Raw genomic sequence first — 13,456 nt, forward strand, 5'->3', positions numbered from 1 at the left:
GTAAATGATGAAAAATCTGAATGAATAGATTATTAGCATTTTGTAATATTCTTTTTGTTTATTTTTTTTTTTAGCTCCGAGACACAAAATCCATTGGTCAGAATACAACACTTCTTCATTTCCTGGCCGAAAGGTGTGAAGAGAATCATGAAGCAATTTTAAGGTTTCCAGATGAACTGGAGCATGTGGACAGTGCCAGCAAAGGTATGTCTCTTTGTCTTCATGTCTTGAGATCATTGGAAATATCATAATATGCACATGAACATTATTAAAGTGCCAATATCATCTCATAATGAATACAGTCTAGAAAAGGTCTTTCATGTAGGTGATCCAACTACCAAAAGATATCCCTAAATTAATTGTAATTTTCAGCCTGCACTAAATCATTAATTTATTTTCACCACATGAGCACAGGCCATTGACAAATGTCCTCCACACCACATCTTCACCCTTTACTTATCTATTTCATCCCTTGATGGCAGCTAGCAGTCTCTCTTTGTGACAGGAATAGAGTTGTTTGTGTGACCACACTGTCATTCAGCCTGTCAATAAACTAATTCCACTCTAATTCTATTCTCAAGAATTTGGTGGAATCCCTGCAGGCTTATTTACTTTGTTAGTCTCGTAATTGGTTATTTAATCTAATTCAACTAATTATGCACTTGAGTTACGCTGCCAGCCATTGTGTAAGTGGACTGCACAGTCTTCATCTGCTGTGTATATTTAGATGTCTATATGCACAAATTTTGAATTATATCAACTTTGTCATTTCATGGAAATGAAGGAAGTGCCAGTTAATTGACTGAAACCAGTAAATAAATGTCTTCCGGACAAAACCCTCAGGAACTATTTAAGGAGCGGGGATGCAAAAAAAAAAAAACCTGTTTACTCTGGGCACACAAACACCATGCTCCTCTTGTTTCATTGATCATCACATACAATTAAACACGTTTTTTAATTGGATACTGTAGTTAAGGAAACTTCTTGTTTACATTTTGAGACATTAAAAGCGCTGACATGCCTACAGGGCTGCTGAGTTTAATTAGAAGAAGGGTTACCGTTTTTGAACAGGCCAGTGATATTAATTCTGAAAAATCTGCATCATTTCAAATCTTCTTCTCCTTAGTTTTTTTTTGTACCATTAAGAAACACTTCTTTTTTGACCCACTCATGTTTTATTCCACAATCTTTACTGTGTCTTTAGCATGTTGAAGTTAGGTAGATGAGAAAAGCTGAAATCTCTGCCTCAAAAAGCAAATCTATTTTATTAGATTTACTTTGAGGCACAAAGGTACATAGTCATCAGAGGCCATGTGCAGGCCGGCTCCATGTCTTTGAGAAGCTTGTAGAACAGTTGAGCACCGCTGAATTATTTACAACTATCTCCAGATCTTTTACAAGTTTTTGGCCTCCTTTCAGGTAAACTGGCTGAAGAAAATGAAATGAATAGACCGTACACTCTAAAATTAAGTTAAAATAGCCTCTTCTGTTACCTTTTATTTTATTTTCTGTACATTTATTTGCCTTTTAACTCCTCTTTGTTTTTACTTTAATTTATAATGAAACAGTTTTCCTCCAACTTTATTCATATAACTAGCCACCGTTTTGATTATTGTTATTGTTTATTTGGGAACATATTAGCTGTTACCATGGTAACACCTACTCTTCCTGGGCTTCATAATAACAATATACACTATCATCAAAATATTATTTTTAGTTTATTTGGTTTGATAATATCATATCACATACAGTAGATCAGTTGACAGTAAAAGTTTCATCTTCTCACTGGTGAATAAATAGAACATAAACACCATGGTGTTGTGCTTGTGGAGTAATACATTTCAAACCTGTGTAAAGCCTGTTGGCCAAGCTTGTGATTTCTGATTGTTGATTGTCTAGGGGCTTTTGGGGGAGGGGTTGACTTAAAGGGACACTGACAGCGATGTGGGGGATTCAAATGCAATCAAATGGCCATCTACAATGGTTGGAAGTTGTACAATTAACGTAACTCATTGATAAGTGCAATCAGGCCTGGATAATTTCCCTAGGAAATCATAATTTTCCCTGCCTTGATTGGCTGCTTCAGACTTTCACTCATCCAGTGCACAATTTATCAAAGGCATTGGATTGCCACATTGCTGTTGTCTGGTTTTTATTTCCCCACTTTCACCATATTTCAAAATTGTGCCTATTTTTCCCCTAAAGTAATTCAAAATGTCAGTGAATTTTACTGCAGACCTATAAATATTTTAAAAGAAATGTGATTGATTGGTTGGTTGGTTGGTTGATTGATTGATTGATTATTCTATTTTTCAGCCAGTGGCCTACAACAGCTTTTATCGATAATGGCTACAGGTAGCAACAAATGCCTAATTTAGACTGAATTAGATATTACCACCTTTCTGGATCTGCTCGTATTAAATGTATCATTTATCACTTTCTGCAGTGGTATCACAATAGTTCTTGCTTGACTAAAATACTGCAACTAATAGCCTATTTTTTTTACTGTTTAGACCATGATGTCTTTCACATTGTACAACGTGTGAGTGCTGTAGGTCATTGCAATCAAGAGACATTCTGTCATTTACCACTTATTTTCTTGACTCTTACCTTGCTGTCTTACTCTCTTACCTTGCTACAAACATATACATAATATTCAGTTATTGGGGACATTCAATTTTCTTCCTTTGTATAACTTATTACATTAGAAATCAGTATGCCTATAGACTGGAGGCTGAGGAGAGAGAGAATGGAAGCTAGAAGTTAACTTTAACTAAGACAAGTCCAGCACATAGAGTTGTTCCCTCAGGAGATTATTCCTCTCTCCTAGGATTCAGACATTATCAAAGCCTACCTGTATCAGGGTCAGTTTTGATTAAAATTCACATGATTATGAAAGGAGGAAGGGGCAGCAAGCTGCAGATGTTCCAGATAGGGCCTCGACCAAGGAAAGGGCCATGCTTTCAACAATGCACTGTGGACACTGTGGGCTTTACTGAACAGAACAATTATAATATAGTTAAATAAGTATGTTTTGATATTTATTAAACTTTTAGCAGCTCAATTTTTTTTTTTTTTTACAAATGAAATTTTCATCTAAGAACATGTTCAACGTTTGTCTAAAAATATATATTTTATATTTCAGCAATTAAACAGGTTATTAAATTTGCTGTTTTGAGCCTATGCTATTTTTTCTCAAAGTGTTACATAGGATAAAGACTGCAAAATTGTATGAACCCTAACATTAATTCATTTTAGGCACTAATTAAAGTAATGTCTGATCGGCGTTATTTTACTTTGTGTATTATGAGCTCAAATGCTTTTTTAAAAGTTCAAAGGTTTTTTTTACACAGGAGCCTTTCAGCATCCACATTTTCTTACCATACAGAGTTGGAAACTGCTTGAAAGCCACTTTTAAAACCATCCTGCCAGCATCAGTATAATCATGATATCACAAAATGAGAACGACTATTTCTTTAGTGGATGTGAACTTTACTTCACTAAGATAATTTGCATTTAATCAACTAGTCCTTTGTTGCACTGCTAACGGAGGTGTTTTAAGTTTTCTGCAAAAATTAGAGCAAAAAAATATATTGTACTGTAATACTCCTGTATTGTAAGTCATCAAGGACAATGTCTGCCCAGTGATTGTAATATAATGAGGTCCTGCTGAATATAATATAGACCAGCACTTTGCCTTCACTTTCTTTGGTCCGGTCTTCTTGAAAGTAACAATGGCTTCCCACCTCAATTACTTCCATCAAGGAGGTTATTATTTCTGTCTTGCTTGTTGGTTTCTTGTTTTGTTAGGTAGCAGCATATCTGTTTTTATTTAATTTTTTTTAATGGAATTTGTTGAACATTTTGGCCGTGGGCTAAGGAACAAGCCTTTATTTGTTGGTGCCTATACAATCGCACCACAATTGTTGTCAGTGGCAAATCACTTTATTTTCTGTGATGACTCCTGTACTGCAGATTCTTTGATCATGGTTTCAATACAAATATATTACTATGTAAACATCTTTATGTACTCTTCTTATATTTGCATGCAAATTTCAGAACCACAAGCAATTTTAAAAGCTCTAATATACAGTATGTCCATTAGTAAAACAGCCTACAGTGTATTTATGTACACAGTTGGTTATTTGTTAGTTTTTAGCTGCAGGGATGGCCCAATGGGAGCACCCCACCACCAACCAACACACACACACACACCCATGTACAGCTCTCCCAAAGGACATACTTGCAGGGTCTCTTAACCATAATTGTGTCATTTCTGATTCTACAATTCCATTTTATCCATATTATAACATTTTATCTTCCTTTTCTCCCTCTTAAAATTTGCAACTATAATTTTGATTTAATAGAACCTTAGGTTAAATACATATTTTGTGTAGGCCTATTATTTTCTGGATTTGGGCATTAAGCCTCTTAATAACTTCAAAACAACCATTGTTTCGATGGTCTAAACTTCACCTTGAATTATGTAACTGTAGCAGCTGAGCGCAGTGCGGTCAGTGCAGGTTCATTTCCTCAGTCAATTTACTTGCTTTACTCCCAGGTTACACCAAAAATCTATAGAAAAACTATATCTGTAGTCATGTCACCTTTTTGTTACAGAGTTGGCTTCGTCTGGGGATATGTTTTGTGCTGATACTTCAGAGCCATGATCGGGGCTATAGATTCTAACTTGCACAAACCTCAGTCAGAAAGAGGATCAGTGAGTCAGGCAGACTAGACTAACATATTCAACTAAACAACCCTTCTGCCCCTGCACTCTCTCTGCTACTATGAGATGGAGAGGGGGGGTGGCAGGTTAACAAGGGGAATGCATTTGGGTTATTTTCCTAACGAGGGGGATGGCATCCCCCCTCAACTGGCCTACTGCATGTACAGTAGATAACTGCAGCCTTTTCGGAGGTAGAGGGTCTCTGAGCACTTTCTTGTTTAATAGCGGTGTTTTTACCCCTTCAAGTGAATTTGAAAAAAGAAATGAAACCTGTTAGCAGCAGTGGAATTCATCCTCTTCAAGACCACATAAAGCTGTCTCTATGTTGTGAATTGCAGTGCTTACCTAGAACACCTTTATGATATCCCAATTTGAGATTGAATTAAACATTCTTTTTAATTTCAGAATAAGCGGTTTTCTGTTCAGTGGTGTTCCATTGTTTTTCAAGTTGTATTCTCCAGAAAGAAATGGTTGGTCTGTCTTTCTCTTAAGCCATTGAACGTAGAAAGAAAATGTTGCTCTATATTTTGTTTCAAAAGCATTGATTGAAGAATGCTGGTACAATCATTACAACCTGCAGAGGACAAGATCTTGACAGCATTTTTCAGCCGCATCTATAGTAGCACTTTTCTTCTGACAGTGAAGTGCTGCTAAAGAGACACTACTGTCATTCTGGAACTCAAAATGTTTTTAGAGTGATAGAGATGGTGAAAAGATATATCACTGCTTCTTATTGAATTATATGTGTCCATTTTTTAACCTTGATACTGAGTACTGTATCAAGTTTAGTCTTGACACCAGTGCAAACAATTTTTACCGTTGTCAAGATAACAAATGGAAACATTCCGGATCTTTTTTTTTTTTAAAACACAACATATTTTAATGAAAAATAAAATATACAATCAAATACTGATATTATAAAATATAGCGCTGAATTAAATAGGTTCTTTATAATAGTTATAAAATGTCAGCTCAAAGTTTGAAACACTATATTTCCGAATGTGTGTAGTAATCTTCTGGTTGATATTGAACAACTAGGCCCTTGAATTGGAGCAACATGTTTAACTTTGTTTTATGATAGCCCTAACACATGCAAACTTTTATTGCTCTGCACGATTCATCACAAATGATACACATTGACCTTTTTCGAAGACGTCAGGATTGTTCATCACCAAATTTAACCTGTTGCATTCCATACCAATTCTGCTTTTATTATTGGCTTTGTAGCCAAACTACTACCATATTTCACTGTGAGCTCCATCTCTGTCTGAGCAAAAGATTGGTAGTCTCTTCTACCACCATGTCATCTTGGATCTCTACTGATAAATCACTGAGTGATGAAGGATTTGAAGGAGGCCTGGATAACTCAAAGGGGCTCAGACCTCCTCATTGAAAATGCTCTTTTATCCTCATGTCCTTCCCCCCCAAAATGACTGCTCAACACAAGCAGCCCACCATCACCACTGTCAACTGGACTTGGATATACAGTACCTCATTTGCCTTCAGTGATTATTTTAGTGGAACCGGAAAGCATCAGTTGTATTTCAGTATATAGTGGAGTAACTGAATTTCCACAGTCCTGGTTAATGTTACCACTGACATACTTTTTAGTGTACCAGGTATCAGTGTATTAATGTATCCTTCAATGGGCTCAGGTTTAACATTGCTGCTGGAATTCTTGATCTAAACTGGTGTGAAATATCCGATGGACATCAGCTCATCACTGTGCTTGACTGATACAGTAGACTGTATGTACCATGTACTGGTTGCTTCTCTTTCCCCTTATTTTGCTGCTTCAGTTAACATTCATTTTAATGTGCAGCAGGTTTTTAAAATCATGTATGATCATGAGTCAGTATTTTTCACTAAGCATGCACTTTAATAAATTACTTCTTCAGTTTCAAACTCAAACTTACATAAAGAGTAAAGGTCTTGCACCATTCCCAGATTTATTTTCATTCAACTACCTTTCGATTCCTTTGCCCTGTACTCATTTTGTGTGGTTAATTTCATTGGCCTTACTAAAAAATTGAAAGAGGACTTTAGGGTTTTATTTCAGAATGTTTAGTTTAGTCCTTATTCTTAGGACGACGCTTCACTGAATAAGGGTGTTGCCAAGACTGATCATATCCAGTATGTACTGTATACTGTATATGTATTCATCCATAATTGTACTATTGGAGATTGAGGCCATAATCATTTGAAATGTAGTCATAGAATCCACTATTGTCATACCCCTGACCCTATCTTAATAGCAGCAGCAAAGCCTTGAGAGAAGTGTCATTGACCAATTTGCCTTGTTAAATCCCCCCCAGAGATGAATATGTGGGGCCTGACAATGGGAACTAAGTCTGTGCGGTGATTCCACTCAATCAGTGGTGCACTGACAATCTGTCTTGACAATCCGGGAAAAGAGGAAATATGACACAAATGTTCTCATAAATCTATTTAGTATAAGGCATAGCCAAGGGCAAAGTACTTTGGAGCCTGTGAGAGAGAAAATGTAGAATGAGGGAAGAAAAAAAAAGATGAACTCTGAGGATATTAATACCGCTGTGAATATATCTATTATCCACATTCATTTCAAGCCACTGCAGCATAATAAAGCAGTGCCCATTTCCCATTTAAACTCCTAGCAGTACTTGGCTCTGTATTACATAGACAAAATGTCTTTCTGGATGGGGTGTAACACAGAAGGGATCATTTGTCTTTTGGTTTCAATGGAGTTGCAGGGAATCATGGGGTTGAGAAGTTATTCCCTCATGCCAGTGGAGGGAGGGTATCTTACTAATGTCAGCTGCAGAAGCTTAAAGAAGAACTGACATAATTCCAAACACTAATGTACTACTGCAATGGATGCACAAATGTTTTTTTTGCTAAAGAGAGATGTGTTTGTCTTTAAAAGAAACTCAAGATTTACATGTGAAGTTGAAACTTGATTATTCAATGATCATTCATTCCTTTTACAGCCGACGTGTGTCGAAACACAATTTAAAAATTGATGACAAAAGGGGAAAAAAAAAGTTTTGGGAACATTTTGAAAGTGCCTTGCTAGCAGCTGGGTTGTGCTAGGAAAAAAGCCAGGGGCTAGCTCAAGAGGGCTATTAATAAATATTAGAATATTACATGCTGTTTGTGTTAAAGGGAGCTAGAAACTGTTAATTTAAAAGAGACCTGTCCTACTTTTAAATGTTTTTTTCTTTTTCTTATTTACTCTTGCTCCTCAAAAACATTATCTATCACTCGTATTATGTGAAATAACTTGATTCCATGGAAACATTTGTTGTTATTATTATTTTTTTCAAAATGTGTATGCACATCATATACACACTTACACTTACTAACACAATGTAGCTCATTTATATTTTGTTAAATTATGCCTAAATAAATGTAGAGGAACAAAGAGCATGATTTTCACTAGTTAGATTATTACCACAGCTTCTGAATATGATGCTAGAAACATAAATTAGGAAATATGTTTATAATAGTTATAAATATAAATGATATAAACTCAACATATGATTCTGTTATTCTTTTCATAGCAACCTTACTATTTATACCTAAAAACAAAACATTCTAGCAGTTCTTTCATACAATAAGTTGATCAGTATCAATATATGGTTTAAATAATTGTTTTGTTTCTTTGCTTGCTTTTTTTTTATTTTTCGTACAACAAGGAAACAACTTGGGTTCCCAGAGTGGTTAGCCATTTTGGAAACATGATAATGAGGGTGAAGGAACCTTTGTGAATTTTCCCTCTCTATCAAATAATGTAATTGTTCCTCGTCATCCTGAACATTCAAGAATTCAAGGTTTTTTAATTGTCATGTGCAACACATATTGTTCACATATTTATATATAGATGAAAAAATATATATAAGTATATCTTCTGAGCAATTTGAATTACTCGCTACAAAGTCAGACACATCCCACAGTCGCACATCCCATGCTGGTTTGTGATGTTTCCAGTCAGGATGCTTTTTCATCGTTTCGTTTCTGTGTTTTTATAACCAGTGTGGAGATGTGAGATGATGTTGATTTCCAGGAACCTGAAACTGTGCACCTGCTCGACCTCGGCTTTATATCTGTTGCTATTTATAAAATAAAAAAAAGTATCCTAAAAAGATTAGGATTTAAGAACGGCACCAATTATATGAGGCAAACAGTCCTCTGAGAGAGTGAACTGTGATATCCCCCGTGTCCCCTGACCTCCACCAGTGTTACCTTTGGTTTTCCGGTTGTCATCAATTTTGATATCTGACCACTTCTTTCAAATTTCAGTATAATGGTTTGGCTCTCTGAATTAGCTGCTTTCATTACTGCTGTGATACACATGAAAAATGGGTCACAATGATGACTACCAATAACACTAACAACAGACCATTTCAACCTTTGGGGGAAAAAAAAAAACTATTTCACACTCAGTGAAGTTTCTCTTAAATTTGTAGTCCAACTTTTCATTCTCCTTTAGACCTAATTGAATGACAATCTGATTTAAGTGCATATTAATATTCTCAATGGGAATTCCATTTGCCATTTAATCGTAGGAGTTAATAGGGTGTGGTATGAGGCTCACGAATATGCAATATTTCAAGTTTATTGCAATTTATAAAGTAGGAAATTGCATGTAGGTAAACCTAAAGACAGTTTTCTCAATTTGGGATATTTTTAATGGTATGCAGTTTACATCTGTTGTTGCACTTGTAAAGTGGCCACAGCATCGTGTCACTGTGATGCTTCCAGCAGCAGAGAATCTGGTCATTCCTGTAGGAATTTTGAACAAGACAAAAAACTTCTCCAGAGTGCACATAGCTTCAGACGTTGGTGGAGATTCACTATTCAGCAGCACATTGACCCAGATTGCACCTCCAAGACAACAGTGGAGTGGCTTGTGTCTGTATGTACTTGAGAGGCCCAGCCAAAGCCTGGGTTTAAACCCCTTTGGAAATCTGTGGAGAGACCTGAAGATTGCAGCTCACTGATGCTTCCCATCCAGTCTGACTGAGATTAAGGGTCTGCAAGGAAGAAGGACAGAAAAAGCCTAAATCCAAGATGACTTGAAACTACAGTCACCAGTTTAAAATCTCCCACTACACGGAAGAAAAAATAAAATAAAATAAAAAAACAATACCATGCAGTCTTGATTTATTAGCTCTGTAAACAGTTCCCTAATGCATCTTCTTCCATACAGCATGATGTTCCTTATTGTAAATTATGGTCCAATAGAGTAATATAGACGATAAAGCAGGGTATGTTACCTTGTGAATGACAGGTCACTCTCAGTGAATCTGTCCAGTGCACCGCACAAAATTCAGATCAAAGTATCCGACGAGGCAGTGCTGGTCAAATACAAAGCAAGATTCTGTTACATTTCTAAAATTGTTTCAGAAGGAATTCTAGTGTACTGTTTAGCGGTAATACAGGATCATGTGTGACCAGTTGAGATGCCATTGTTTCCTGCTAAGGATGAGTCAAAACTGCACAGCCAATCAGCGCAGCTCAACTCACAGTATGTCACCTCCGCTGGCTCCTACAAACTGGCATGGCAGCAACCATAACGTCAAACTCAAGGCTTCAAAACGATACTTCACAAACCAATGGGTGACGTCCCGATAGGTTCACACTTGTTTTAGTCTCTTTCACTGGCTTCCTTCCTCACTTTGACACATCCTCTGAAGTTTAAGCAACTAGAGGGGATAAAGGGGATATGACGCCACTGACAGGTGACCAAATGAAATGTACTGTAAAATTCTGGATTTCTCTGGGTTTGAAGATTGTTGGAAATATTTAGGGTAAGGGGAACATAAGTTTAGTGGTTCTTTTAGACATTTTAATGCGGAAATGTCACATATTATACCTAAGTTAGAAACAACACACATTAGCCAAATCAGCCAGATTGTTGCTCAAATGTACAATATCAAGTTTTTAATGTCCTGACTCTACTTCTTTTCTAAGTTTTAACTCCGACTTTCAAAAGTAAAAATTTCAAAAAATCTATAAATGCTAAATCAGTGGGAGTAGATTCACACAGACAATACGTTTGGGTTTAAATTTTTTATTGATATCAAAAAAGAAAAAGGGTGGCTGGAATATGGTTTATTTAGGATAACAACATTTGAACACTGCTTTACCAACTATTTGGCATGTGGGTTATAGAATCTACTGAAGTGCAGATAGTTGCACCTTTCTTTTATATCCATTTTATTATGTTTGGGGTTTCTTGCTATCCCACTGCTGGTCAAGTCACAAAAGTTTGAAGTGCTGTTAATGATTGTGAGTTTGTTTGTTTGAGTGCCCTGTTTGGGCTAGGTCGGCGTCTTTCCATCTATCATTTCATGTGTTTTAGTGTCTAAGCATCAAGCAAACTCCTCGGAAGCTTTTCGTGTTTGAGAACTCATCATTTATACATCAAAGGAATTTGGCAAAGGGTACTTGTATTATTGAAGGCACATCCTTCAGTAATACACAAATAATGACAGTCTTTAGAGTCCTGAGACCCAGATTTCCAGTTGATTTGACTGGACATTTTTGTGCACTGCTGCACATACAGATTTACATGATTAAAGACTTTTTACAACATAGCAAACCAAAGCGAGGAATAATTTCATTATTTGCAGATCACCCTCACAGCAACACATCATTTTGTGGAAGTCAAGTATTGAATTCACATCTTTATATTAAACATGTTTTATCTGCCCACCAGTGTAACATCAACTACACATGACCATTAGTCAACTTAACGCTGTCACTGTGCCTAGAAATGGAAACTATTTCCTTACCGGTTGTTTAAGGTATGCTCATCCCTGGACCCTAAAAGTGTTAGAGCAGGATCAGCGCGGCCAGCAGTTTAAATGGACAGTCTGTCATGAAGAATATTAGGAACAGGAAACAGACCTGTCTAGCTCCACCAGCTCAGGATGAGTGATGAGCTCTAGAGAGTTTTCTTTTTTCCTTTTTTCCCTTTACTTACTTCATGGTGGATGAGTAGTTTATTGTGAGACCAAAACAACTATTCTCTTTCTCTTTTTTCCTCTTTCTGTCCATCTCTCTCTCCCTCCGCCTCTGATTTCTTACATCACCACTTTGGCCAGCCACTATGAATGTAGACAGAGATAGACACATGCAGGGAGGCCAGCAGCCCTGCTTAGCATCAGTCTCCAGTCCGTGACAGCAGATTTCAATGAGAGCTGACAATGGGACCAGGAATGAGAATAATGCTGTTTGCCAGCCTAGAAATTCAGCCTGTCACAGTGGACCATTTCCCATGCTGGGAGTGTTCTATGAGCTGAGGTGAACAAGGAAGCTCCATTTCAAATGCAACTCTGTTTTTCTGCACTAACTCATAACTAGAACCAGTGCACCACTCTATATTAAAATAATTGCAGTTTTTTTTCAAATTGTATCAATAGCTGAGCAACAAATTGGCCTCTACAAAAGTTCACATGGGAAACCTGAATTCAAACAATTTAATATGTACTCGGATCTTTCTTCTTTCAACACTGCCAAGTATAAAATCCTGTTAATGACATACAGTGATTGAACTCAGGACCCAGAAGGAGCAATTCCCAAGAGAGCAAAAGTAGCCAGTATGCATTTGCAGTATGATTCATTCAGATTAAACGTCACATGGTGTACCAGGGGCACATGGGAGAGCAAAATTGGTTACTTTTATAGTCATTACCAAATACTGGTCCTGTCTCCTTTACAATGCACATTAGAATGAGACCATTAACACACTTGAGGAATGGCTCCGAGTCCACATGTTTTTTTCTAGGAAAGACTTAGTTACAAAATTGTAATTTACCTAATCTATAATACATACCTTTTTTATAAATTATAAACTGGATTATTTCACAATTTGTTCACTTAAATCTAAAAATTACACACTTATTACAGGTAAAAAAAATTAATAATAATCATTTTAGAATTTAAAGCACTTAAATAGTTACACCCAGTAGGTTTGAATGGTGGCTCTAAAACGTTTTCTCACTTCTTCATGCAAGACGACAGATAGTCAGCTAACAACCGTTACAATGGTTTGCAGTGGCAACCCAGAGAGACTGCAAAAAAACACATCAAAACGTTCAAATAAACCACTCATGCAACATAATCCATTGTGCTGCCTTTGATCCTTATTTGTAGTATAAATTGCTAAATGCACCACTTCCAGCAGAGCTGTGGAGCTGTGAGGAGGCAATATCCTGATACAGAAATAGTCTAAGTAGCTATGTTGTGGTCAAAATATTTGTTTTTGTTTTTTTTTTTTTTTTTTTTATGCTAACCACCTGCCTCATGCGGAATTCATGGGAGACAGTTGGTAGTCAAATACAGTGACAGTCATGTCTGTTTTTCCCCAGAAATGTTAATGACATTTTTACATTTTAATTAGGCTGCCACTCTATTACTCATTTATTTTTGAGTTGAGCAATGTTGTCATTCGGAATATTCTATATTCTGCATATACTACAGCACCGACCTTGTAAGGCCTGAGTGATACCTGTTCCTATTGTGACCCTGTGGCTCTAAGCATGAAACTATATCAACATGTTGGAAAAACCCTTCCTGTAACAAAATCTGACGGACAGGTACAATGATACTGTGCTCCTCAGTCTTTTAGATCTCCGGTGTTTGGCTGAGTACATTATCTCAATGCGTGACATCTGCATTCACTTAGGACATTATCGCAAAGCATGATTTTGAGTATACATTGTGCATTGATAAAAGCTT

At 36.6% G+C, this 13,456-nt stretch overlaps 1 protein-coding gene across 1 annotated transcript in view; it reads left to right on the forward strand.

Moving 5' to 3' along the window:
- The window catches only part of diaph2 (diaphanous-related formin 2), a 370,395-nt gene that overhangs the window by 234,631 nt on the left and 122,308 nt on the right, over positions 1-13,456 (forward strand). Inside the window, 1 exon segment of the mRNA XM_051419022.1 lies at positions 75-204. Coding sequence (XP_051274982.1) covers positions 75-204 — 130 coding nt within the window.

Source organism: Dicentrarchus labrax, unplaced genomic scaffold, assembly GCF_905237075.1.
Source record: "Dicentrarchus labrax unplaced genomic scaffold, dlabrax2021, whole genome shotgun sequence".
Taxonomy (NCBI): domain Eukaryota; kingdom Metazoa; phylum Chordata; class Actinopteri; family Moronidae; genus Dicentrarchus; species Dicentrarchus labrax.